This window comes from Macaca thibetana, chromosome 9 (genome assembly GCF_024542745.1).
Source record: "Macaca thibetana thibetana isolate TM-01 chromosome 9, ASM2454274v1, whole genome shotgun sequence".
Classification (NCBI taxonomy): domain Eukaryota; kingdom Metazoa; phylum Chordata; class Mammalia; order Primates; family Cercopithecidae; genus Macaca; species Macaca thibetana.
Window position 1 is genome coordinate 109,666,734 of NC_065586.1, and position 25,491 is coordinate 109,692,224.

General features: G+C 47.3%; 1 protein-coding gene across 3 annotated transcripts in view; it reads left to right on the top strand.

Annotated features, from left to right (window-relative positions):
- The first annotated feature begins 3,870 nt into the window (after positions 1–3,870).
- The window catches only part of HABP2 (hyaluronan binding protein 2), a 39,620-nt gene continuing 17,999 nt past the window's right edge, over positions 3,871–25,491 (top strand). Inside the window, exons 1-3 of one of the 3 annotated variants that reach the window (XM_050802691.1) lie at positions 3,871–4,044; positions 6,486–6,612; positions 21,111–21,147. In XM_050802691.1, coding sequence (XP_050658648.1) covers positions 6,544–6,612; positions 21,111–21,147 — 106 coding nt within the window. In that variant the 5' untranslated portion in view covers positions 3,871–4,044; positions 6,486–6,543. Of the gene's footprint in view, positions 4,045–6,404; positions 6,613–21,110; positions 21,148–25,491 lie in introns of those variants that run through there. The other 2 variants (XM_050802692.1, XM_050802690.1) reach the window with 2 other exon arrangements.

The window sequence follows — 25,491 nt, forward strand, 5'->3', positions numbered from 1 at the left end:
GCACAGGAAGTGGCTGTTCAAACCCGCTGGCACTGCTTGAGCACCGACTGTGTGCTGGACACTCAACACCTGCTTCTGGAAAAAAAAAAAAAGAGAATCAGTATCGCGAGTTTATCCAGACTCATGCTCAGCCTCATAGACAAGCACACTTCGTCTGACCAAGCTGAGGAGTCACATGGAATTCACAATTGTCACAATGTCCTAGGGGATTCCCCCTCCCGCTTCACCAACTCCAACCTGTGCTCACCACCTTATAAGGTTTTTGTAAAAATGAAAACTGACCTGGAATTGACCATGGTGGGACTAAATGTTATTTTCTCCTATAAAATTCACTTACATGATGATGTAAATCATGCCAAATGATCGACTTTTTCTTTTTTCTTTGGCCAACGAGAAGGTTAGCTATAAATTTATAGCTCAGATTAATGACTGTGTAGAGCCGATGGTTTCCACAATGGCATTCTGGTTTTCTCCTTGATACTGATTAATCCAACTACACATCCATCCGTGTCTGCCCCGTGGATCAGCCTAGCTGTGTTTGTGGCCCCAGCCATCTCTGAATAGACCAAATATTGATCGTGATGTTCATCCAACATCTGGCTGAGCCATTCAGGTTTCCTGAATTGGTTACTTGAGCTAAGGGATGTGGAATGAATTGCCAGCTAATAGTTGGAGTGGGTGCTGTGTGTGCCCATAGGTCCCCTCTTCACAGATGAGGAACCCTTTCTTTCAGCTGCCAGGTGTAAGCTGCAGAGGGCTCTCAGCTGAGGATTACCCTTAACCAAATTATTATTATAATATAATTTGGTTATATAGTATACAGAATAATTTCATCCAGTTATTTTCTGAGGACTGTTCTTAACCAAAGAGAATTGCCCAAAGTCACACCTCTTCCAGGAGGGCAGCTCATATCCAATGGTAGGACCATCCCAGTGCAAAGGTCCAGTCCTCTTGGGTCATCACAGGACAACACTGAGGCCATCCTAGCTCCAGAACTTTCTGTAGGTGGGCCTCTGTTGCAACTGCATTGCAACCTCTTCTTCTTCTGCCCAGTCCTGCTTTCTTCCCTCCCCCATGCGTATGGATCCCAAGACTATTCCCCTGTCAAACTTTCTGCACACAGTCTCAGTGGCTCTATTTCCCAGCAAACCCAACCTAAGGTGGTAGTGGCTGCTGTTGCTGGAAGGGCACTGGAAAGGCATCATTTCTTTAATAAACACTGGGCCCATTGCCACACCTGAAGAGTAATAGTAAGGAAGAAGAGAAAATGAAAACTGGCCAGGAAACGGGAAGTCTTAGCTTTTCAATACATTGTTTTCTTCAATAAGTGCTCAGGTAGCCCTATTCCAGGCCCTGGAGTCCATGCAGTAGAGTGGGAAAAGCAGTTGGTTTGAAGTCAGAAGACTTCAAATCCTGGCCCTGTTTTAAGCTATGTGCCCTCGGGCAATGTATTACATCTAACCTCTCTGAGCCTCACTTTCTTTAACTGCAAAATGGGTCAAATTACCTTACATGGTAGTTATAAAGACTTGTAGGAGCTCAGGATTGTAACAGCACTTGAAACACAGAAGCTGCTCAATACATATGCTCAAAAACACATTCCTTTCACAAATGGGGCATCCTAGTGCCTTCCAGGTTAGAGAATGGGGTGTGCAGTACCGATGAATTTCCAGTAGATATGAACATACTGCACTGTGCTTGGGGCCTCAGAGCAGAGCTGGGAAGGGCTTATGCCCAGTTAACAAGGCATTTCCGTTGCTCCTTCCTCCCAAAAGTGGAAGTTAATGGACAGGTCAGGGCGGCTGTGAGACCACAAGAAAGAGCAGGGACTTCCCTGCAGGATGTCTTCTCTGATCAACGAAGATTTTAGGAATGTATCTGAAGACCAGCCACGTGACTGAGCAATTTCATTGTGAAAATGTAACTTCATAAGGCTGGAACCGGATCTGTCTTCTTTACTCCCTAGAGCGCCACTGGGCACATAGTAGGTGCTCAGTAAATACTTGTGGATTGAATGACTGAATGATCTTTAGTTCCCCACCCGACAAAAAAGTCTGATGATTTCCAGATGTGGTGTGTGTGCATGCTTTCTGGGTAAATGCTCTGAGGGCAGCATTGTGGCAACAGCCCAGGTGCCCCTTCCATGTCTCAGTGTGCCTCCATTGTTTTCCAGCATCCCCTGTAGCTGTGCAATGCTTTGGCTGCATCACTTTCTCCCAAAGCAGTGTCTGCAAACCACGGCTCTCTTTTTGTAAATACAGCTTTATAGGAACATAATCATGTCCATTATCATAAGTGTCACTTGTGGCTGCTTTTGTGCTACCACTGCGGGATTGAGTAGTTGCAACAGAAAATGACTCTCTGGCCCTTTCAGAAAGTGTCTATTGATCCCATCCTAAAGAGATCAAATTAGACAAGGTTCATCCCCAGAAGGTGGTCATTCCTTCCCTGGGTTGGAGACTAGACTTACTGAGCACCAGGCCCTTTCATCTCTGAGGGGGCTCAGCAAGTCACATCCCATGGAAAGACTTCACTGATTCCAAAGCTAGGGGGTTTTGCAAAGGTCTGCTCTATGCCCGCCATGGCACTAAGCACCTTACCTTTATGCTCCCATCTACACCTCTCAGTAACGCCACAAAGAAAGAGCTACCTTATCCCTATTTTATAGATGAAGAAACGAAGGTCCAGAAAGGATAAATGACCAGCCTGAGGTCACACAGTTGGGGAGGTGGCAGAGCTGGGGCTCAACCCCAGGTCTGTTCTGATTCCGAGTGCTGCTTTCAGGTGCTTCTCTAGGCTGCCTCCCCTTCCTGAAGGCTTAGCAGGAAGAAGTCTCAAGGTACTTGAGGCAAACAAACATGAAACACGTTTGTTCAGGCCCAACAGGTGATTGCTGCATAAAAACAATCCCTCAGTTGGGCATGGTGGCTCACACCTGTGATCCCAGGGCTTTGGGTGGCTAAGGCAGGAGGATCGCTTGACCTCAGGAGTTCAAGACTTGCCTGGGCAACATAGTGAGACCTCCATCTCTACAAAAAATTTAAAAATTAATTGGGCATGGTGGCAAGTGTCTGTAGTCCCAGCTACTTAGGAGGCTGAGGCAGGAGGATCACTTGAGCCTGGGAGGTTGAGGTTGCAGCGAGTCACAATTTTACCACTGTACTCCAGCCTGGGCAACAGAGTAAGACCCTGTGTCTTCAAACAAAAACAAAAACAAAAACCAATCCCTTGCCTAGAACATCAAAGGGTGGCTCTCTGGCAAGGGCCTTGTGAAGAAGCCTTTCCTTTTGGTAAAGAATCAGCCAACTAGAGAACCAGAATCTCAAGGTTCCCATGCAGGGCAGGGACTCTCTCCAGTGGTGTGTAACCTAACACGTGAGAAAGTGTCACCCAGGAAACAGAGAGACCAGATTAACTTGATAACATTTGAAATCCCCATCTGGATGAGTACTAAAGGCTTTGTGTTTGGATTTAAAAACCAGAGATCCCAGGTAGGTTAGTTCCAGCTCCCCAGATAAAGACATATTACATGATTAGCCAGCCTCTTTTGTCCTTCTAAATTAAAAAAGATTAAGTATATTTTAGAGAATTCTCTCCTGTAAGACCAAGTGTAGAAATTTATTTAATTTCACTTTGTCATGATAACAAAACTTTAGGGAAATAAGAGACAATATGTGGAAGGCCTGCAGTTATTACAAAAAGAGCAAAATTGTTCCCTTTTGTTTGAAAATAAAGAGAAGATTACATGTCAGGGAAATTAATCTGATTACAAAGATGAACAGCAAACTCACCAGGTCACTTCCTGTTGACACAGGAAGAAAAGCTTCTGGCTTGTTTTCTGGGAATCTCTCCACAAAGTCAGAAGGTCAGTAATTCACACGAGGCAGTGGAGGGGAAGAGAGACGCCTGAGTCTCCTGAGTGATTTCGTGGTTTGGCTTGCCTGAACATTTCCGTTTTTGTTTTTTACCGTCTGTACAAACACTGTGAAGACTCCAGCAAAGTCCTCATGTGTGCTGCCTCCTTGGCCCTTGCTCCAGGATCAGGTAACCACCAACAAAATCCTCAGCACTGCACAGATACCCTGTTTAACCACCATGTCACCGTGGCCACCATGTCATCATAGCCACCTCCCATCCTCCCGCCCATGAGGATTTCTATTCCATCACCTTGTTTCACTCTTTTTCGTAGAAATCACTAACGAAAATTGACTGTTTACTTTTTCACTCTCTGCCCATCTCCTCCTCAACCAGTTCACACACCTGCCTCCTTCTCCCCACATCACCAATGCCTGGCTCACAGCACAGCCTCTGTAAGTATTTGATGAATATTAATGGAGTGTTCATGAATAAGTTGACGTGTGCTTAAAATTTCACAAATGCTTTTAGTTTTTCACATCCAGTTTTTCCTTTTACATTGAGTTGGCTATGCTATCTAAGGCATCCTGGTGATAACTTGTCCAACTGTCACGTGAATAAAGTGGTTATTCATTTGTTCATTCCAGCCAACATAAATTTATTGAGTGCCTATCCAGTGCTGGGCGCCTATGCCAAGGATTCAATGGTGATCGAAACAGAGGGCCTGCTCTTCCTGAGGGCCTGCTGTCCTGAGTTTTCAGTCTAATAGCTAAATAAGGAACATAGGAAACAATAGGGACAATGGGGAACAAATATTAATGAAATAGCAATACGGCTGTGACATTACGACCTCGATAAATGCTGTAATGAAGAAATGCATGCAGGGCTTCTGAGGAAGTAATGTTTGGGCTAAAAGATGGAAGATGCATTAACTAGGAGAGTTAACGAAATTAACTTGCTCAAGAGTGAGCAGCGTTCTAGTTAACAGATTTATGGTTGTCATAAGGATTAGGGGAAGGACAGAGTAAGGCTAGAGAAGAACTTTCTAGGAAAAGGGACTACAGCCAGGCGTGGTGGCTCACGCCTGTAATACTAGCACTTTGGGAGCCGGAGGCGGGTGGATCACCTGAGGTCAGGAGTTTGAGACCAGCCTGGCCAAGATGGCGAAATCCCATTTCTACTAAAAATACAAAAAGCAGCCAGGCGTGGTGGCAGGCACCTGTAGTCCCAGCTACTCAGGAGGCGGAGACAGGAGAATCACTTGAACCTGGGAGGCGGAGGTTGCAGTGAGCCAAGATCATGCCACTGCACTCCAGCCTGGATGACGGAGTGAGACTCTGTCTCAAAATAATAATAATAATAATAATAATAAGAAGAAGAAGAAGAAGAAGAAGAAGAAGAAGAAGAGGAAGAAGAAGAAGAAGAAAAAGGGACTACTAACATGGGCATGTATTATGGTGATCAGGTGGATGGGGATGGTGCAGGGGATGGGGTGGGGGGAGTTGATGGCTGCCTAAAATAGAATGGATAAAAGAAAATAAGTTATTTAGGAGGTAAAATGGCAGGACCAGGACTTGGCCAGTCCTTCAAGGCTCGTCTGGTGACTGGGGCATTCTTCCAGGCTCGGACCTGTGAGGCCCTCCCAGGCTGGCAACTTGGCTTTCAGAAGTAGATGCAACCACTGACGCAGTCCTCGTGCCAAACAGGGATAGCAAATGGGGGAAGGACTGGGCAGGGGGCACGGGTGAGCATGTCCTCCGCTGGCAGCGGCATTTCAAAATCTGGATTTATGACTCAGGTCCGGAGGATTCCTGGAACCCAGGCATAGATTACTGTGGGCAGTCAGTTGTTTACAGGAGATCAAGATCATGCCTATTAAGGAGATCAATTGTGTCCACAAGAACCCACACTTAATAGGTAATTGCTGCTTAATAGAACTCTACCTGCAACCAGCATAACTAAATAAGGAACATAGGAAACAATTGTCCCGAAATATGAACACCATGTTTTTTTTCCTCCCCTTGATCAAAGAAAGACTCCAACGAAAGGGGAAAAATAATTAAAAAGTAAAAGCCTTATGTAATGAGGTTTAAAAGAAAACTTTTGAAGGCAACAAGCAACTGTGGGCAACACTTCAAAGGGCCCAGAATCAATGTTTGTCAATAGCAGTTTTGCATCCTTTAATTTATCTCTCACGAATATAAAGTGTGATGTTATTAGGAACCCATCCATGCCTTAATTCTGTTTGCGATTTGATGAACCAGAAGTCTATTAACATTCTGTACAAATCGGCACTGGCAGAGGCCTGTGGCACAGGCTTCACCTGATCTTTTATCCTGAGGCTGGGATGCTAGTTACACTGTCAGGCTTTCTGCACGGAACACCCAGCAGCTGCCGTGTGCACCGTGGAGCCGGGGGCTCTTTATGTCAGCTACTTTCTTTGGAGAGTTTCTCCCCAGAAGAGAAACCACCTCATGACTCAGCCCAGCCCCAAAGTTGCCATTTGTTTAATCAAGATAGTTGGTTTGCAAAACATTAAACATTAAACAGTATTTGATGCCTAGTTAATAATTTGCATCCTCTTCATTTGTTCCTGAATCCTTGGAGACTGACATTTTTCCCCCCTAAAGGCATAGACAACAAAAGAAATTTTATTGAGAGCAAAACACAAGTCCTTAAACTACAAAGATGTTTGCCAGGACGTCTGATCTCCATGTTCTGCTGTTAATGGCTCTGGTGGGAAAGACAGCCTGTGGGGTAAGTGTTCTTTTCTAATAACTGTAGTTGAGAGACTCTGAAGTTTACTAGGAGGACCAAGCTAGGCTGGGAGTGATGAGAAACTTCAGAGTGAAAGGCTGGAGTTGCCAAGTTGGAGATGTTCTAACTACAAGAATCAGTGCAGGTCTGTGGCTTGGTTTCTTTTGAACAGCCACTCCCATGGGAACGTGTGTCTGACTTGAGCCACCTTGGAGCGGAGGCTCGATGAACGCATTCCAGCAAAGGAGACTGGGGCAAGAAAATGTGCCCCAGGGCATGTGCTGTAACCTGTCGTGGATCTCATAGACCCCTTTGAGAAGCCATGGAAAGCTATAAACTCTCTCCCCAGGAAAATATACCTATCTATCGGTGTTGACACACACAGTTTTCCAGCAACTTGGGGCTGACTCTAGGGTAAAAACCAATGCACTATGGCCTTAGAGGGGAAGCCTGGTGACTGCAAACGATCCTGGAAATGGGTCTGCATAAATCGTTTGGATTTGGGGAGAAGCTTTGTGTTTAGTACTTTGTCTCCTTTTTCCCATGACAGCAGAGGATGAGGCAGAGAGGGTGAGCAGGGGCCCAAGGGAGGTTGCAGTGAGCAGGGAAGGGAAGTCCCATCAGAGAGTGTTGAATGGAGGACTCAGGACCTTAGGGAGCAGATGACTTGTCAAGATGTTAGTTCCTTCTGCGTGCCGTGGTCCAAGAGTGTCTGATGGATCTCTGCGAGCATGTGAAGGAGGGCCTTGCACAGAAATAGAGTCTCCTGGACGTTCCGTGCTGGTTGGAGTCTGAGGCATGAATGTAGGCTTTGGGGCCAGGGTTTGAATCTCAGCTTTGCCACATTCTAGCTGTGGAATGTTGGGCAAGGAACATAATCTGTCTGAGCCTCAGTGTTGTCTTCTGCAGATCAAGTGCTAACCTCTCATAGATTTGGGGAGGGCTGCAATTAAACAAGGTCATGTATGTGGCTTGCAAATAAATGTGAGCTCTACTCCCTTAAAATGTCAAGAATGAACACAACTTCTCTATAAAAATCAGGGAGTGCTCCGCCTTGTTGGGGAGGGGTGCTAGAAAGCGGGCAGAGGATAAGAACTGAAATAACAATCATAACCTCTCTGTCTTATTGAGTACCTTTGCATTTTGTTCCCCATTTCACTCCACAGAGCATTTCCTGAAGGAAGCAGATTAAGTTACAGGTTTTCTGATTAGCATGTTTTTAAAACAATAGCTTCTCCTTTCTTTTCCGTCAACTGTGCTCAGACACCTATCTTAGCTCTGCGTTAAGTTGCCAAGTGACTCACTTCTGAAAGGGTTTTCTTTTCAAATCATGACTTGTGTGTGTGTGGTGGCTGCAATTACAAGTTGTTGTCAAGCCCCTACATCATTTGATGGCTTGTTGGGTGTCTGAGGCCGAGACACAGCAGAAATACCACAGGTCTAGAGAAAGGAAGGAGAAATCATCGGAGGCCCACACGGGGCCCAGAGAACATACCAGTCAGAAAGAATTAGATCCTAAACTTTGCAGGCAAGGAGAAACGTTGACACAGTCTGTTTGAAGTTCACAAAAGGATAATGGTCCCGAAAAATCCCTTTTTTGCAAACCCTAGTGAATTTTTAGGGTTAGCGATGAAATTATAAGTCAATAATGGATAAAAGAGAAAATATGAGAGTTAGCCTTCAGGCAATGAGCTTAGTCAATTCCAAAGAGAGGATTCGGGGCTTTGGAATGCTTTCTTACCCCAGATGTGTGCCAGACAGGTGGTCGGGAAGGCGGCTTGTGTTCCACAGGCCGGCACACAGACATCGGGGGAGAGTGGCCAAGTCGTTCAGATGCTTTGGAGAGTTTGGGGCATCATGAGGGGTAAAGAAGCCACATAGCCAGCTGGGCTGGGTGGCCTCTCCAGCCCCACACAGCTAAAAGTCATAACTAACTGCTACCGTTTAATGAGGAGTCCTGAGTACTAGCCCTGAACTTTCCATGAATTAGTTCATCTCTGGAAGGACCCCAAGAAATAATTCCTACTATGCTCCCATTTTACAGAAACGAAGCTGGAAAACTGGGCCAGTCCCAAGTCGTATAGCTGATGAGTGGCAGAGCTGAGCTCTAGATTATAGACCGGTTTCCACGTAGACAGTCTCCTGTCTGGGGCCCTGGGTGAGGATGAGATTTCATTGGCTCGTACAGCTTCAGGGGCATGGCTTTTCCTGTAGGGAAAGGAGGCTCTTAGACCAGGCACATGTTTGCTGGGTGAAGCGCAATGGACTCCACGTGTCTCTGAAACTCCAAAGAAAGGCAGCTGCAAGATCTGTGGTCACTATTCATTGGAAAGATGCCCAGGTACTCTCCCGTGAATTCAGATCATGTAGCAAATGAGGACTGTTCTTTGGAATCATCTGTCGTGGAGATTTTTATTCTGATATCCACTAGCCCAAGAGATACGGGTCAAAAATCATTGCTGTGAACTCCAGGGCATCATTCATTGTGCCTTCCTGTTCTAGTCGAGATTTGGTTTTTCTAACCTATCATTTTTGAGCACCTGTCCAGCACAGCCTCATATCATTATCCCTGTTTTATGGATAAGATACAAACCCAGAGATGTTAAACTAACTTTCCGGCCAGGATTGGGGCCAGAACTGTCTGACTCCATGTTCATCACAGGAGGCCTGCTAAACTGTAAATAAGACAAGGACTGTCTTAGAACTCTCTTCTTGCTAGGATTCTTTGAGTGATTTGGGGCCCAGCTGGGCTCAGCCATAATGGAATTTGACCTCTCCAAGCCCAGAAACCAGAGGACAATGCTTGTCAAGCTTGCCTGCTTACTCAGCCCATCCCTAGAAAGGAGGAAAGACAAAGCCTTCTCTCCCCTGCAAAGGAGGTGCTTTCAATTAAAACAATGTTTACATTTCTGGGCTTTTGAAACCCTAGAACTCTAGAATCTTCCCAGGTATAGAGCCACAGAAAAGTCTGCCTAGGTCAGAAGTTGCAAATTGGCAGCTTGAAATACACTTTGCTCACAGCTCAAGCTTAATTTGGTGGGTAGAAGATTGGCTCAAAGAGAATTTTAGTTTTATTTTCATTGCTTGGCCACATTTGAAAATCGGAACACAGAACATTTCCCATAAAGACACAGATTCCCAGCTTTTCTTGAAAATCAGACATTTGAGTAGCACTGGGTTCCCATTCTTGGCTGGCATCATGGAGAGGGCTAGCCACTGCTGCTGTTATTAGAAGTTTGAGGCCAGGCGTGCTAGTTCATGCCTGAATCCCAGCACTTTGGGAGGCCAAGGTGGGAGGATTGCTTGAGGCCAGGAGTTTGAGACTAGCAACATAGCAAGACCCTGTCTCTACCAAAAAAAATTTTTTTAATTAAGCAGGTGTGGTGGTACATGTCTGTAGTCTCAGCTACTTGGGAGGCTGAGGCAGAAGCATCACTTGAGCCCAGGAGGTAGAGACTGCAATGAGGAGAGAAGGTGCCATTGCATCCTCTCTCAGAAAGAAAGAAAGAAGGAAAGAAAGAAAGAAAGAAAGAAAGAAAGAAAGAAAGAAAGAAAGAAAGGAAGGAAGGAAGGAAGGAAGGAAGGAAGGAAGGAAGGAAGGAAGGAAGGAAGCTGAGTTTCCCAGAGACTGGTTTTTGCTATGTTCCACAGGCTGGTATTGAACTCCTGACCTTAAATGATCCTCTTGCCTTGGCCTCTCAAAGTGCTGAGATGACAGGTGTGAGACATCATGCCTGACCCCCATACTATCTAGAAGCCTTCCTCTTGACCAGTGTGCATTGTCTGCCTGGTTCTGCCTTAGTGCACTTCTCTGGCTATTGCTCAGAAATGCTGTGGATATTGACTTATTGGAGCCAGTGTGAGATGGGCAAGTGACCAGGCTCAGCATCCGATTAATTCAAGCATCCACACCTGCATGGGCTCCAGGACCAAACAAGTCCTTGGACAGGAAGATGGGAGCCACTCTTTTCAAAGCCTCCAGAATGCCGGTCTCTTTCGGGCCTAGTAGAGACTGAAGAGGCATTCCTCCCTCTTACTGCCATCTACACAGTCTTAGAGAAAGGGGAGGGACTGAATTTCACTGCAAATGCTCATAGATTTTTTTTTTAACTGATCGGAAGCGCAAGTCCAACTCATTACCTTTAGCAGTGTACACTGGTATTTAGGGAAATCAGGTCGCGGGAAATCACACGCGTATATAGGCACAGGTATATTTATATTTTAAATTCATTAGAGTTTCCTAAATGCAAGAGCAATTCTGCTGTCACAGAGAAACAGCATGGCAGAATATTCGGCAGCCGGGATTTTAAATAAAACATGCTTTTTCTTCATAATTAATATAACAAGGTTTCCTGGCTTAAGACTTGGCAACGATCCCAGGAAAAATGGTGGGGGGAGGGGGTTGGTGCACCATGCCTGTGACCCGCAAACAAGTTCCAGGAAAAGTTGACGCTGAGTAAGTTCTCCTTAGTCGGCCCTTCCTGCAGGGGTGCACTCTGAGGAAACAAAACGAACTCACTGACAACAGTGGCTAATAATAATCGCAGTAAGAGTAATCACAATAATTAATAGTAGCAGCAACCAGTTATGAAGTCTAAGCACAGAGCAGTTAAATCGTCTACCCAAGATGGCACCTCTGGGAGGTTACAGTTCTGGGATTCAAGGTCTGTCCAACGCCAAGTTCTTTGCTCATAAGCACTGTGGTTGAGATCATCATGCCTGGCACCACCCAAAGACAAACAAGACCGTTCCGTGTGGTATCAAAGGTGTCAGAATGGGCAGCAGCCTGAGACTCCAGCTTCCAGAAGGAGACAAAGTCACTCCCACTTGGACGGTCCCTCAGTAGCCCCGAAGCTTTGCTTTCCAACATCACAAGGATCGAGTCTTGCCGGCTAGCAAACCAGTTCATTCAGTGTTTTCAAAACTTCAGTCATGAATGAAGCCATCTTCAGAAATTCTGCCAACGCCCAAATTAGTTTCTTAATACTTTTGTTAAAGACTCACCTTTTCTCTAAATTGATTTCGTTCTAAAGGAAATTGTCATTACTACAAAGAAAACGAAGTGATGTCGTTGAATTCTAGCTGGCTGCTGGTGACATGCTAAAGCTCTGAGCCTGAAGCAGCTTTCTCCTCCTTAGAGGAAAGATCAGCAGGAGGCAGAGGATAGAGACCCAGCAGTCCTTCCCCCTGGTGGGATTGGAAGGACAGTCAACCTGAGAAAAGAAAGACTTTCTCACGCTGTTTCTGTTTTATTCTAATGCTGTTATTTCACATCCTGGCTAGGCACCACCTCAATCAACTCAGGTACCCCCAGTGGCTCACATCTGATGCCTTGGAAAGCGCAGGAGTGAGCACAGCTTCAGCAGAGGTGGCGCTGATGCCCAGCGGGGGAGTTACCTTCCTGAAGCTCTGGGCTATTTGCTGGGGCTGATTGACCAAAAAGGGCAATGTGGGGGCTTGTGCTTATAAGGCAGGCCCCACTCTCGGCTGCGCTTTTGTTTTGTCCACTTGCTTGTCTTAATTTTTTTTTTTTTTTTTTTTTTTTTGAGATAAAGTCTCACTCTGTTGCTCAGGCTGGAGTGCAATGGTGCGATCTTGGCTCAATGCAACCTCTGCCTCCCAGGTTAAAGCGATTCTCCTGACTCAGCCTCCCAAGTAGCTGGGATTACAGGCACCCTCCACTACGCCCAGCTAATTTTTGTATTCTTGGTAGACACAGGGTTTCACCATCCTGGCCAGGCTGGTCTCAAACTCCTGACCTCAAGTGATCCACCTGCTCTGGCCTCCCAAAGTGCTGGAATTACAGGCGTGAGCCACCGCGCCTGGCCTTTGCTTGCCTTTTAAAAAGTCTTCCAAGAGCATTATCAGATGCAGAATTTTTACCCAGGCTCCTTGTCTTGGATGGCCTCACTCCCTAACCTTGAAAGCTCCACTCCACCACCATCTGTTTGCCCCAAGTCCCTGGGATGAGCCATTTGTACAGGTATTTCTCACCAAGTCTCACCTGCAGAGTAATCACTGCAAATGCCATTCTCCTCCTGAGCAGCCAAAGCTCCTTGAATAAAACACTGGAATTGGGAGAGGGAAGTCTTACTTTTATAATTGGGGAAACTGAGGCACAGAGAAACTCAACAACTTGCACAGGAGCAGAGATAGGCCCTGAGTCCCCTCAGACAGAAGCTTCACATCCAAGAGAGGTTGGTATAACCAAAATGTGGCCAAGGGCAGAGTCGCCTGGGCACTGGTGGAACATGGGTGTTGTGTTCCCAGCCCACCTCAGACCCATGGACACACAGCCTCTGCAGGTGGGCCCCAGGGATCTGTATTTTTATCAAGCTGCCCAGACAATTCTTACGCACATTGAGGTTTAAGAACCAATGTCTTTAAAATGGAAATTCCCCGGATGTACAAATGGGTCTCTTCTCTTGCTGCCCCTTACCCCGTCCCATCTCTGCCTGCCACTGTCACAGGAAGCTGCAGCTCAGCCCTTAGCTGGGCAGGGTCTGACTGGCTAGCTCTGGGCTTTAGAGCAGGGAAGCTGCACAGAGTCCCTCTGAGCCAGGCACAGGTGACCGGTGTCGGAGCTAGGAGACCCGAGCTTGAGTCCCTCCCCTGCCCCAATGCATCCTTGTCCTTGTCCATGATGAAGCCACTTCACCATGCTGGGCCTCAGCTTCCTCCTCTGCAGATGAAGGGTCTAAGCCAGTTCCTCTCTACAGTGGCTCCTGGCTCATCACTGTGGTCTGGTGAACAGCTTCACCCAGGTATCCAGGAAGGAAACCATCCACAGGCACTGCTGGCCAGCGCCTTCTCCTTCGGCTTCCACATTTCCCCGTGAGAGTCTTTGCCCCCTTGCCCTGAGCTTCAGGTGAAAGCAAAGCTGCCGTGAACCTGCCAGTCTTTTTTTTTTTTTTTTTTTTTTTTGAGACGGAGTCTCGCTCTGTCGCCCAGGCTGGAGTGCAGTGGCCGGGTCTCAGCTCACTGCAAGCTCCGCCTCCCGGGTTCACGCCATTCTCCTGGCTCAGCCTCCGGAGTAGCTGGGACTACAGGCGCCCGCCACCTCGCCCGGCTAGTTTTTTGTATTTTTAGTAGAGACGGGGTTTCACCATGTTAGCCAGGATGGTCTCGATCTCCTGACCTTGTGATCCGCCCGTCTCGGCCTCCCAAAGTGCTGGGATTACAGGCTTGAGCCACCGAGCCCGGCCAACCTGCCAGTCTTGAGACGGCATTGAACAACGTGTGCAAAAGCAAGAAGGGCAAGATTCCTGTGCCTACGAAGGGACAGAGTGGCACCACTTCACACCTATTAGGATGGCTCACTTCATACCTGTTAGGATGGCTATCATTTTCAAGAATGGGGAATAACAAGTGTGGGTGACAATGTGGAGAAATTGGAACTCTTACTGGTAGGTATGTAAAATGGTGTGGCCACTGTGGAAAACAGTATGGCGGTCCCCGACAAAGTTAAACGCAGAACTACTCTAGGACCCAGCAATTCCACATCTAAGCACATATCTAAAAGAACTGAAAGCAGAGACGAACAGAAAGCTGTACACCAATGTTCATAGCAGCATTATTCACAATAGCCAAAAGGTGTAAATGACCCATGTCCATCAAGAGATGAATGCATAAACAACATGTGTTTAGATAGATGGAGACAATGGAATACTATTTAGCTGTAAAAAGGAAGGAAAGTTTGATACATGCTACCTAGAAGACCTTGGAAACATGACGCACAGTGAAATAAAGGCAGTCCCAGAACGACAAATATTGTAGGATCCCGCTTCCATGAGATACTTAGAATTGCCAAATGCGCAGACAGAAAATAGGCTAGAGATTAGCAGGGCTGAGGGAGAAGAAGGAGGCATTTCTGTTCAACGAGTACAGTCTATGTTGGGGATGATGAAAAAGTTTGGGGATTAGAGCGTGGTGATGGGTACACAGCATTGTGAATGTAATTAGTATCACTGAATGGTACACTTAAAAGTGGTCAAAACGATAAACATGATGTTCTTTATATGTTACCGCAATTTTCAAATAAAAGGACTGAGTGGCTTGGCACAACTGCTCATCTTGGTGTCTTCTAGGATAAAGTTGGTTAGACAGAAAGTCAGGAAGGGGCAGAGAGAGAAGGAGCCCGTGTCTGAGAATCCTACTGATTTATAGTGTAATCTTCTTGGAGGTGGGGAGTGTATACATCTAGTCTATTTTGTCCTATCTTTAATCCAGTGATGATTTCAACTCAGGCTGAAATGACGTCACTTATCTTTGTAGCAGGAGCCAGAGAAGAACAACATGAGGCAGGACTTGGCATGGGCACTGGCGGCCTCTGCCCTCTGCCACCTCCACTACTCGCTCTGGCCTTGAGCTCTTTGCCCAGCAGGGGGACTGGCCCTGCTGAACTATGCACACTTGTCCCTGTCCACCTTCCAGTCCAGCGGTTGCAAGCCTTAACCATGGCCATAGTGTCTCTAGTCTCTCCTCCCCAGCTGCCTTTGGGAGTAACGCAGTCCCTCCCTGGTGGTTGGCAACATGTGGAGTACCACCAGGCATAGGGTAGAACATGCAAGGAGGAAGGGATGGTGTGATTAGAGTCCCAGCCTTTTACCCAGCAAGCAGAAGATTTCTCTGCTCTTAGTTCATTCTGCGCTGAGCCTCTTTCCCTGAAAGACAATTCTGGCCCCATCTCCCCCGTCACTGCCTCCTAATCCCTCTGAGAACATTTTCTACCAATGAATTCCTGGAACGCATCAACTTAGACTTTTAGGCTTTTCTGTTTTGTCTTCCAGAAGTTTTGGAATTCTGGAAGGCAGAGGAAGAATCTTAGTTGAAATAATCACTGGATTAAAGATAGGACAAAATAGATTATATGTATGTGCACCCCACAACCAAGGAGATTACACTGTAAATCAGTAAGACTCAGAGACACGGGATCCTTCTCTCCCTGCCTTCCTCACTAACCAGCCTTAACCTGGGAGGACACCAGACTTTGAGACTCTGGTGGTTTAGGCATTTTAACATTGCTAAGGGCCTGCTGTTAACCTTGAGGTCAGTGTCCTAAGCCAGGGATCCATTGAGAAATCCCAAGTGTGGAGTAGAAGAAACGGTAGTTGGATCTAGAATGGTCTTTCTAAATATACTACAAAGCAGCTACTTTACCATGTGTGGAAGCAGCAGCGTCCACCCTCTAAGAGAAGATGGCTCAGCTGGGACCATGTGCTATTTTGGCCCTGTTGAAACTAGGAATGGATGTGGTGGGAGAAGTGAGCAGTGGCTTACATGCCTTTTGATCTGGGTGGAGATGTTTGTTAAGATGTATTTACCGCAGTAGGAGGCTGGTTAAGGCTCAATCTGACTTTTGTACTTTCTCCAGCTGTCACTCGGGCTGAGTAGGCCCTCTCTGTGGCCTGCCAGGCCTAGGCCAGATTAGACAAGCTTTTTTTTTTTTTTTTTTTTTTTTTTTAAAGACAGTCTCACTCTGTCACCCAGGCTGAAGTGCAGTGGCACAATCTCAGCTCACTGCAACCTCCACTTCCCAGGTTCAAGTGATTCTTGTGCCTTAGCCACACGAGTAGCTGGGATTACAGGCGCCTGCCACCGTGCCTGGCTAATTTTTGTATTTTTAGTAGAGATGGGTTTTTGCCATGTTGGCCAAACTGGTCTCTAACTCCTGGCCTCAAGTGATCTGCCCACCTCGGCCTCCCAAAATGTTGGGATTACAGGCGTGAGCCACCGCGCCCAGCTAGACCACAGATAGGTCTTTTTATAAAGTGTTCCAAGAACAGTGCCCCTGATTTTGAACCTAGCTCAACACCTGCCTCTCTTAAGGTTAACGAGCTTTTCTGTTTCTTTCTCCTCCATCCTCGCTTTATTACTGTGTACACGTGGCAGCTTCCTGGTCCCTCACGGCAATGGTGACTAAGAGCAAGGACTCTGATGTGAGACCGACGCTCTCCCGTCCTGGCTCCAGCATTTTCTAGTTAAGTTATTGTAGACAACTTAATATCTGAAAACATCAGTTTTCTCACCTCTAAAATGAACCTAATCATAACACCTAAATTATGAAGTATTGTGTGCAACAAACAAGACAAAATGCACGCAAAATATTTAGCACAGCTGATGGCACATTGTCAGCTCTAAAGGAATGTGAACTGACATCACAGTTTTCTGCTTCTTAGTTATCTCTTCCTCCTACTCTTGTATCGATCTTTCTCTTTGGATGTGCAAGTCCCAGGAGTAACGGTTCTTCTTTCCTTGTCTCTGGGGTAAGAGTTAAGGGAATGATGGAATGAAAGGAGGCGAATACTGTGTCCACCCTTCCCACCTGCCATCATCCAGGTTAGTTTCAGGGATCCGGATACAGGCATAAGTAATCCGCTATCAGCCGGGACTTTCCCATATGGTCCCCAAATATCCAGCCCGGTGCTGGGGCTACCCGTTTCCACATTGCACCACGGCCCCTCTCTGTGGGTGGACACTGTGGGTCACAAAATGAGTGACTTGCTTCAGATTCCCGAGACCCCCTGACAGGCAGCCCAAGCCGCACATCAGCTTCAGGCTCCCTAAGAGCGCAGCCCAGGAAGTCTCGGCTTTCTTTTTGTTTGGTTTCCCTCCGAGCGCCAGCTCCTAGGAAGGACACGTCTGCCACCTGCTGGCTGTAAGTAGCATGGCACCCGGCTGTCCCTCAGGCTCCAGCTGGAGCCAGGATGTGCAACGCCGGCCCAGGTGCAGATCCTGGAGGGCCCTTCCATGCTGGACCCTGAGGAAGGATGTCCCTCAAAGTCTTCTGCCCACTTCTTAGCGCATGGCCCATCCTATGCAGTTCAAAGAGAAGAATTTGTAGGGAATCTCCTCAGGACTAGGTGGAGACAGGTCTAGACAGACGGGCCCTGCCCTGAGAAAGGCACGGCAGGGAGAAAGGACCAGGACTAAGGCCCAGATGACTGGAGGTGATGAGGGTGAGATTGAAGGAGGGGTAACCTTTGTCCTTGAGGTCTTAGTGTATTAGTCCATTCTCATGCTGCTAATAAAGACATACCCGAGACTGGGTAATTTATAAAGAAAAAGAGGTTTAATAGACTCACAGTTCCACATGGCTGGGGAGGCCTCACAATCATGGCAGAAGGTAAAAGACACGTCTTACATGGTGGCAGGCAAGACAGTGTGTGCAGGGGAACTGCCCTGTATAAAACCATCAGATCTCATAAGACTTAATTACTATCATGAGAACAGCATGGGAAAAACATGCCCCCATGATTCAATTACCTCCCACGTGGTCCCTCCCATGACACATGGGGATTATGGGAGCTACGGTTCAAGATAAGATTTGGGTGGAGACACAGCCAAACCATATTAGGGTCCCCTCATGGCACCTCTCTGGCACTCACCCCCCAGAGACACCCATCTCTGCCAATCCTTGTTCAAGCACCCTAGGTCCAGGAGCACCCCTAAGGCCTGAGCTGCCCTTCCTCTGCCAGGCCTCCCCAGTACCAACCCCCACCCTCAGCCCCAAAACAGAACACCTGTCCCATCTCACTGCCTGCAGAAACAGGGTGTGGGGGAGGTGGTTAGCCAGAAAGTCATTGGACAGAGGCACAGTCCCAGATGACAAATGGTCTCTCTCTTCCTTTTTTTGCATTCCTTTCCCCTCACCAACATGTTATTTTGTAATTTTTCAAACCTACAGGAAAGTGGGAAGAATCATGCAATGAATATTCTTCATCCAGATAGATGCCACAATTGTTAAAATGTCATTATAGTTGCTGTGTCTCTCATTCTCCTGTGTGTGTATATAGTTGTTTTCTTTGTCTGTTTGTTTGCTGAATCATTTGCAAGTAAATTGCAGATATCACTCTAAATACTTCACCAAGCGTCTCTCTTTTTTTCAGACAGAGTCTCTCTCTGTCACCCAGGCTGGAGTGCAGTGGCACAATCTCAGCTCACTGCAAGCTCTGCCTCCCAGGTTCATGCCATTCTCCTGCCTCAGCTTCCCAAGTAGCTGGGACTACAGGCTCCCACCACCACGCCCGGCTAATTTTTTGTATTTTTAGTGGAGACGGGGTTTTACTGTTAGCCAGGATGGTCTTGATCTCCTGACCTCGTGATCTGCCCACCTCAGCCTCCCAATGTGCTGGGATTACAGGCATGAGCCACCACACCTGGCCACCGTCTCTTAAGAATAAGTACATTTTCCTACAGAACTGCAATGCCATTGTTTACTCTCAAGAAAGTCAACATTGACACAATAATACTGTCTAATATGTCTATATTAAAATTTCCCATTTGTTTCAGTGTCATGGTCCATTTTGTGTTGCTACGAAGGAATACCTGAGCCTGGGTGACGTATTTTTTTTAAAAAGAGGTTTATTTGGCTTGGATTTCTGAGGGCTGGAAAGTCCAGGATTGGGCAGCTGCTTTTGGAAAGGGCCTCAAGCTGCCTCCACTCATGGCAGAAGGGAAAGGGGAGCCAGTGTGCAGAGATCACATGGCAAGAGGGGAAGCAAGAGGGAGAGGTGGAGGTGCCAGGCTCTTTTTAACAACCAGCTCGCCTAGGAACTAATAGAGTGAAATCTTGCTTACCCTGAGGGAGAACACTAATCCATTCGTAATGGATCCACCCCTATGACCCAACATTGAGGCCCCACCTCCAACACTGGGGATCAAATTTCAGCATGAGGTTTGGAGAGGACAAATATCCAAGTCAGCACAAACCACAGCACTCAATGTCCTTTTTGCCATTGTTTTTAAATCCGGGATCCAATTAAGAGTCACACACTGCATTTCGTTGCCATGTCCTTTACTAAAAATACAGTCTTCCCATCTTTTTTTGTCTTTTATGGTGTTGGCATTTTGCTGGAGGCTAGGCTAGGAGTTTTGTAGAATGTCCTGCAATTTGAACCTCACAATTTGGATCTGTCATGTTCCTCATGAATAAATTCAGGGTAAGCATTTTTGCCAAGAATACTATCTGTTGATATTGTACATCCTCAGTACATCGTATTCGGATGCATTATTCTTTTTATTTTTCTTTCCTAATTTATCATCCACCTACTTCCCAAAATCATGTAACGAAGACTACAGTAAAACAGAAAATTAGAAATTCTGCAGAGGGTAGAAGCAGCGAATATACCAAACTGCCTAGCTTGATGTATCTCATTGATCTCAGCTTTCTGGCAGCCAAGACCCAAAGGGAAAGCTGTCTGGTGGTAGAACTCTCATTTCTTTAAATCAGGGTTCAGCAAACTTTGTTTGTGAAGTGTCAGATAATAAATATTTGGGGTCGTACTTTCTCTCTACAAAAGCAGCCATAAACAAACAGGCATGGTTGTTTTCCAGTAAAACTTTATTTACAAAAACACAACTGCTAGACTTGGTCCAAGAGCCCTTTTTTGCTGACCCCTGATGAAAGTGGAAAAGCGTCCTCCAGGTATTAAATGAGTAAAACTTTCTTTTCCGGGCTGAGTACTGTGTATTAAAGGAGCTCTTTATATCATTATTTATTTATTCAGCAAATCTTTTTGAGGAATGCCACATGCCAAGCTCTATGCTAGGTATGGGGTAATACATCAACGACAAAACAGATAAAATCCCTGCCTTTCTGGAGGACAGAGTCTGATGTGAGAGACAGGTGACATGAAAATAAATAAATGTAAAGCTATGCACTGCAATAAGGATCATGGAGGGAATGAACAAGTGCAGTGGCAGAACAATGGGGACAGGGAAATGTCATATTGATGGGATATTTCAGGCAAGATGACGTTTAAACTGAGACCTAGCCAAGGTCATGGAGGAGGGCTTCCAGGCAGCAACAATTGCCAAGGCCCTGAGGTGGGAGGAGTTTAGCTTGTGCCATTTTGAAGCCAGGTGTGGCTGAAGCTTAGTAAGGGGCAATGGGAGGGAGGGGTATGGGAGGAGGTTTGTAGATCATGGCAGGTGTTTGCATTCTATTCTAAGAAAAATGGGAAGCCACTGGAGAGTTTTAAGCATCTGTTCATCCCCAAATCCCCAGGAACTGTCACCTGAAGAAATCACCTAGATTTCAGCACGAATTCCAAATCCTACCACAGCTACGTGACCTCCAAGTCCAAAGTTTCTCATCTGTAAACAAGGCTGGTGCAAGCCTCTTCATAGCGCTGTTATAAGGATGAAATGCAGCAATGCGTATCAGGCAGGGAGTAGATGAAACTCACTGCAACTGACGAGCACGCCAGTACCTGGGCAGCCGTGTTCCAAAGCAAGGACAGGGGCAGACAAGCAACACGACCCCCTGCTGTGGAGAAGGACAATGCTTCAGTGCTCAGCGTGCATAGGTGGTGGGGGGGGGCGTGTATCTTCAAACAGACCCCATCCCCCTCCCTTCAACCTCCATCCCAGCCACAACCATCAGAAAGCACACAGTGCACCTGCACCCCGTACGGTCTCCCCTGGCTGACACCTGAGGATCACGCCCAGCCAAGCCCCGTCTCAACGCTGATCTGCTGTGTTGTTTTGTTTTTCAGCTCTCCCTGATGTCTTTATTGGAAAGCCTGGACCCAGGTGAGTGCGCTGATCTCCTGGGGGCTTCCCACCAATCCCAGGCTGGTTCTGGGCTGGAGAAAAAGAGGCCTAAGTATGGAAGTGTTGGAGGGACCCCAGGGTTCAACTGGTTCCAGGGTGTCACAGGCACCTTTGAGAACTTGCCCTCAAAATGTGTGCACCCATAATGCTTCACACAATTTTGAATTTCCTGTGGACACCACTGAGCACCAGCTCAGAGTCCCAAGGGAAATACTGCCTACGTAGTTAAAACCCTTGATTTTATAAAGAAACTGAGGCCCAGAGAGGGGACGCAACTTACTCCTGGCCACACAGCGAATTGGAGGCTAAAATGAGGTGAAAGGCCAAGGCAAAGCAAGGGTGAGATGGAACAATGCCTGGCTCCAGGCAGGCCAGCCCTGTGCCACACCCATCCGCTCCACCTCTTTCTGTGGAAGGATGGCCTCCAGGCTGACCTGGCCTGGTGATACCCTTTCACCAGCACCTCTGCCATTGTCCCCTCTGCCCAAATGGTTTGCTTCCTCAGGCTGAACGCGTCTACCACCCGGCGGGTCCTGTATCTTCACACAGGCTCTCTGTCTCACAGACTCGCTCTCCTGTCGTCTCCCTTTCCTGTGTCCTCAGCTTTGTGCCCACAGCGTGCACAGGCTAGGCAGGGCCACCCCTTCCACATCATCCACTCCTGGTCCTTTGGCTCTGGGTTCGAGTGTGCCTTTGCAGCGCTGAGCCCCGGGGGAGAAAATTCTGCTCACCACTCCATCTGGCCAGAGGCCAACATCCCCACTGGTAGAGATACAGGCTGGTCACCCACGGAGCGCCGTAGCCAGGCAGACAACACACAGAGGCTGTGGCCACAGCTGAACCTTGAATCAAGGATTTATTTGGCACAAAGATAGCAGTAACTGGGCCAAATTCAGTTTGACAGTCAATATTCTCCAGCAGCAAACCCCTGGATGGGCAGAAAGATAAGGCCAGGTCTTCGTTCTGTCCCAGGTGCTCAGCGGATATTTGTGGAGTTGAGGAGAAATGTATATGGGCATGGCGTGTGGGGTTTTGAGAAAATCTGTGTCTTTCCCCAACACAAAGGCTATTCAATGACACATAGTTCAGTTCCTCCGAAGGCACGTATTTCAGAGAGTTATCCCCTAGCTGACGGCCACACCACCACCCACGCAAGGAGTCCAGGGAGGAGCTGAGACCAAGGGGCTGGAAGGGTGGCCTCTTCCCCAGCCTTGAGCACAAACTGCCCAGGCACCACGGAAGGGGATCCTTGGGTCTGATTTTCAGGGATACTGGGCTGTAGAAGCTATGGGGTGACACAGTGGAAGAGAAAGAAGCGCAGAAGACTCAAAGGCCCCTGACTTTACTGCCAGCTGCCAGAAGGTTGTAAGATACATCTTCAGTGAGTTCATGACACCCTGGAATTGTGCAGTGAACAACTCGAACAACTGTGAGCAGTGGCCCTACTGAACAGAGACCACGGAAAGGGAGTGGAGTTAGCCTATGTGCCCATAGATTTATAGCTTTAATCAAACAGACTGGGAGCCACAGGGTCAGATTCGATCTGCCAACAGGAAGAACTTTCTCACCATCAGAGTTGTCCAGAAATCTGAATGGACCATTGGTTTCTCAGGAGGTAATGAGTTTCCCATCACTGGAGACTTTTAAAGCACAGGCTGAAAAACCACTTATAGGGAGTGAAGAGTATTGAATTTAGCTCTCAAGAGACTGGGCCCTACAAGAACTCTGCCAACAGCTTCAGACAGTTTGGTGTATGAACAAACGGACCCCGAAGCAGACTGCTCCTGGGATCCAGAGTCCATCTCGAGGTGTCATAGCCTCCGAGGAATGGGCTGAGATGTAGATGTTGGGCCTTTTTGCAAAGAGGAGATTCAGGTTAAAAACATCCCTGTTCAGTATCTGACTTAACCTTTCAAAGGGGTTGTGCTTTGATGGTATTTGTCAGCTCCCTGCTGCCTCTAGACAATAGTGTGGCGAAGGAGACTCCATGCTCGTGCCCATGGACAAGCTGCTTCTTTGGTTGGTCTCGCTGGAGACAGCGCACGGTGAGGGCCTTGCTGGAGCAGAAGGTGCCCAGTCCACAGTCCCCAATGGGTGGTGGAGGAGGTAGCCAGCAAACAGCACAACTGCCCATCTCCCCAAAGCAGGTGCCACGACAGCCAGCAGGCCTGTGGAAATGCCTCTTCAAAGCTGGCTTGGCTCTGCCCAGCAATGCAGGCTGAGCCCATCCATCAGCTGTCCTACTGCCTGCCAGCGAGAGTCTCTGCTGGGCCTGCCCCGCCAACCAGATTGGAAGCGTCAAATGCAGGCCGACAGGGCTGGGGTTTGGAGGAGGCCCTCAGAGGAGCCGTCTGTGCCACAGTGATGGATGACGCCAACAGGGGCGACATTCCGGGGAGTTTGATTCCGTTCCACACATCTGGCAAGCTCCTTAACCAGAGCAGCTGCAAAGCCCCCATCGCAGGAACTCTGAGCATTTTCTGAGAGACCCCGAACGTGGACAGAGTTAATCCTGGTCAAGGGACCCAGAACATGAGCTTAAGAAGGTTTCCCAATGCATGTTACTTCCTGAAAGCTAAAACCCATGGAGTTTCATGAAACCCAAACCTATAAGAGGTTCCAGGATCATAAAAAGGCAAATAAGACTTGGAGTTAGGTAGACCTGGGTTATGATGTCATCTCCTTGGGCCTTCATTTTTCCTTATCTGCAAAATAGGACCTATGCCATAGGGTTGCTTTAGGGTGAAGTAAGATTGTGGGCAACCACATTTATTTAGTTTAGTGTCTGATACTTAGAAGATACTCAGTACATTATAACCTATTATTAGGATAATTTGGCTTAACTCAGGATACTCTCATGATCCTTCATGATAATTTCTAGAAACAGACTCTGAAAACTAGACAAACCCACAAGAATTTCTTTTTATTCTTGATAGAAAATGCTCGAACACCTGCCCCTTTCTTTCCCAAAGCTCTTCCCTTTTCTGTAGCCTAGAGAAACTTACAAATAATCTATGTTTAAACCTGAACTGTTTTTCTACAATCTACCAGTGGCACCAAAATGTATGTCAGGCTGCTCTTCCTCTCTCCCCAGGAAAATATGTGGACGAGTTTCTAGATTTCTACAGAGTTCATCAGGTATTTTCTTTGCCAAGTACATTTGACCCATTTCTCACACAGTTTCTTACTGAAATTCCCTATTTGCTCTGCTTTAAGTAGGCACCATCTTTATGGCCAGTAAAGCTGCATGCAGGCCAATCAGAAGGCAGAAAGGCTTGACCACTAAGGGAAAAATAAATCTGTCAATCACATACATTAACTACAGGTAGGGCTTTGTGCTGGGCACTCTGGGGCTAAAAGAGGAATGGAAATGGCCCTTCCTCTTAAGAAACTCTCTAGTTGGAGGAAACAAATAAGATAGACCAAATACCCAAGATAGAGGTGCCATCTGAGATCCAGCTATGACACTTAAAACTCTCCAGCCAAGGCCGGGCGCGGTGGCTCAAGCCTGTAATCCCAGCACTTTGGGAGGCCGAGACGGGCGGATCACGAGGTCAGGAGATCGAGACCATCCTGGCTAACCTGGTGAAACCCCGTCTCTACTAAAAAATACAAAAAACTAGCCAGGCGAGGTGGCGGGCGCCTGTAGTCCCAGCTACTCGGGAGGCTGAGGCAGGAGAATGGCGTAAACCCGGGAGGTGGGGCTTGCGGTGAGCTGAGATCCGGCCACTGTACTCCAGCCTGGGCGACACAGCGAGACTCCGTCTCAAAAAAAAAAAAAAAAAAAAAAAAAAAAAAACTCTCCAGGCAACTGGGCCACAGAGGAATGCTCTTGTATCTAAAATTCTCAGCCCATTAGCAATCTAATATCAATCAAGTCCTGTGTGTCAGTTTGTTATTATTGCATAATACACTACCCCAGACTTAGTAGCTTAAACCACTGACCATGTATTTAGGTCACAATTCTTTGGGTTGACAATCTTGGCTGGGTTCAGCTGGGCAGTTCTTCTGGGCTGCGTCAGGCTCAGTTGATCCTGACTGGGCTTGCTCATGTGTCTGCAGAAGCTTGCAGATTGGCTGGCATCTTATCTTGCTGAATATTGACTGGGCTTTCTTATGTGTCTGAGGCCTCAGCTAGGACCACTAGGCCAGCTGTTGTCCACGTGTTCTCATACGCTCTTGCAGAATAGGCCGAACTGTTCACATGGCAGTCACATGGGTCCAGGATCCGGAGAGAGAGAGAGAGTCAAGAGAGAGCAAGACTTCTTGGGGCCCAGGCTCTGAGCTGGCACACCATCCTTCCATCACACATGCTATTGGCCA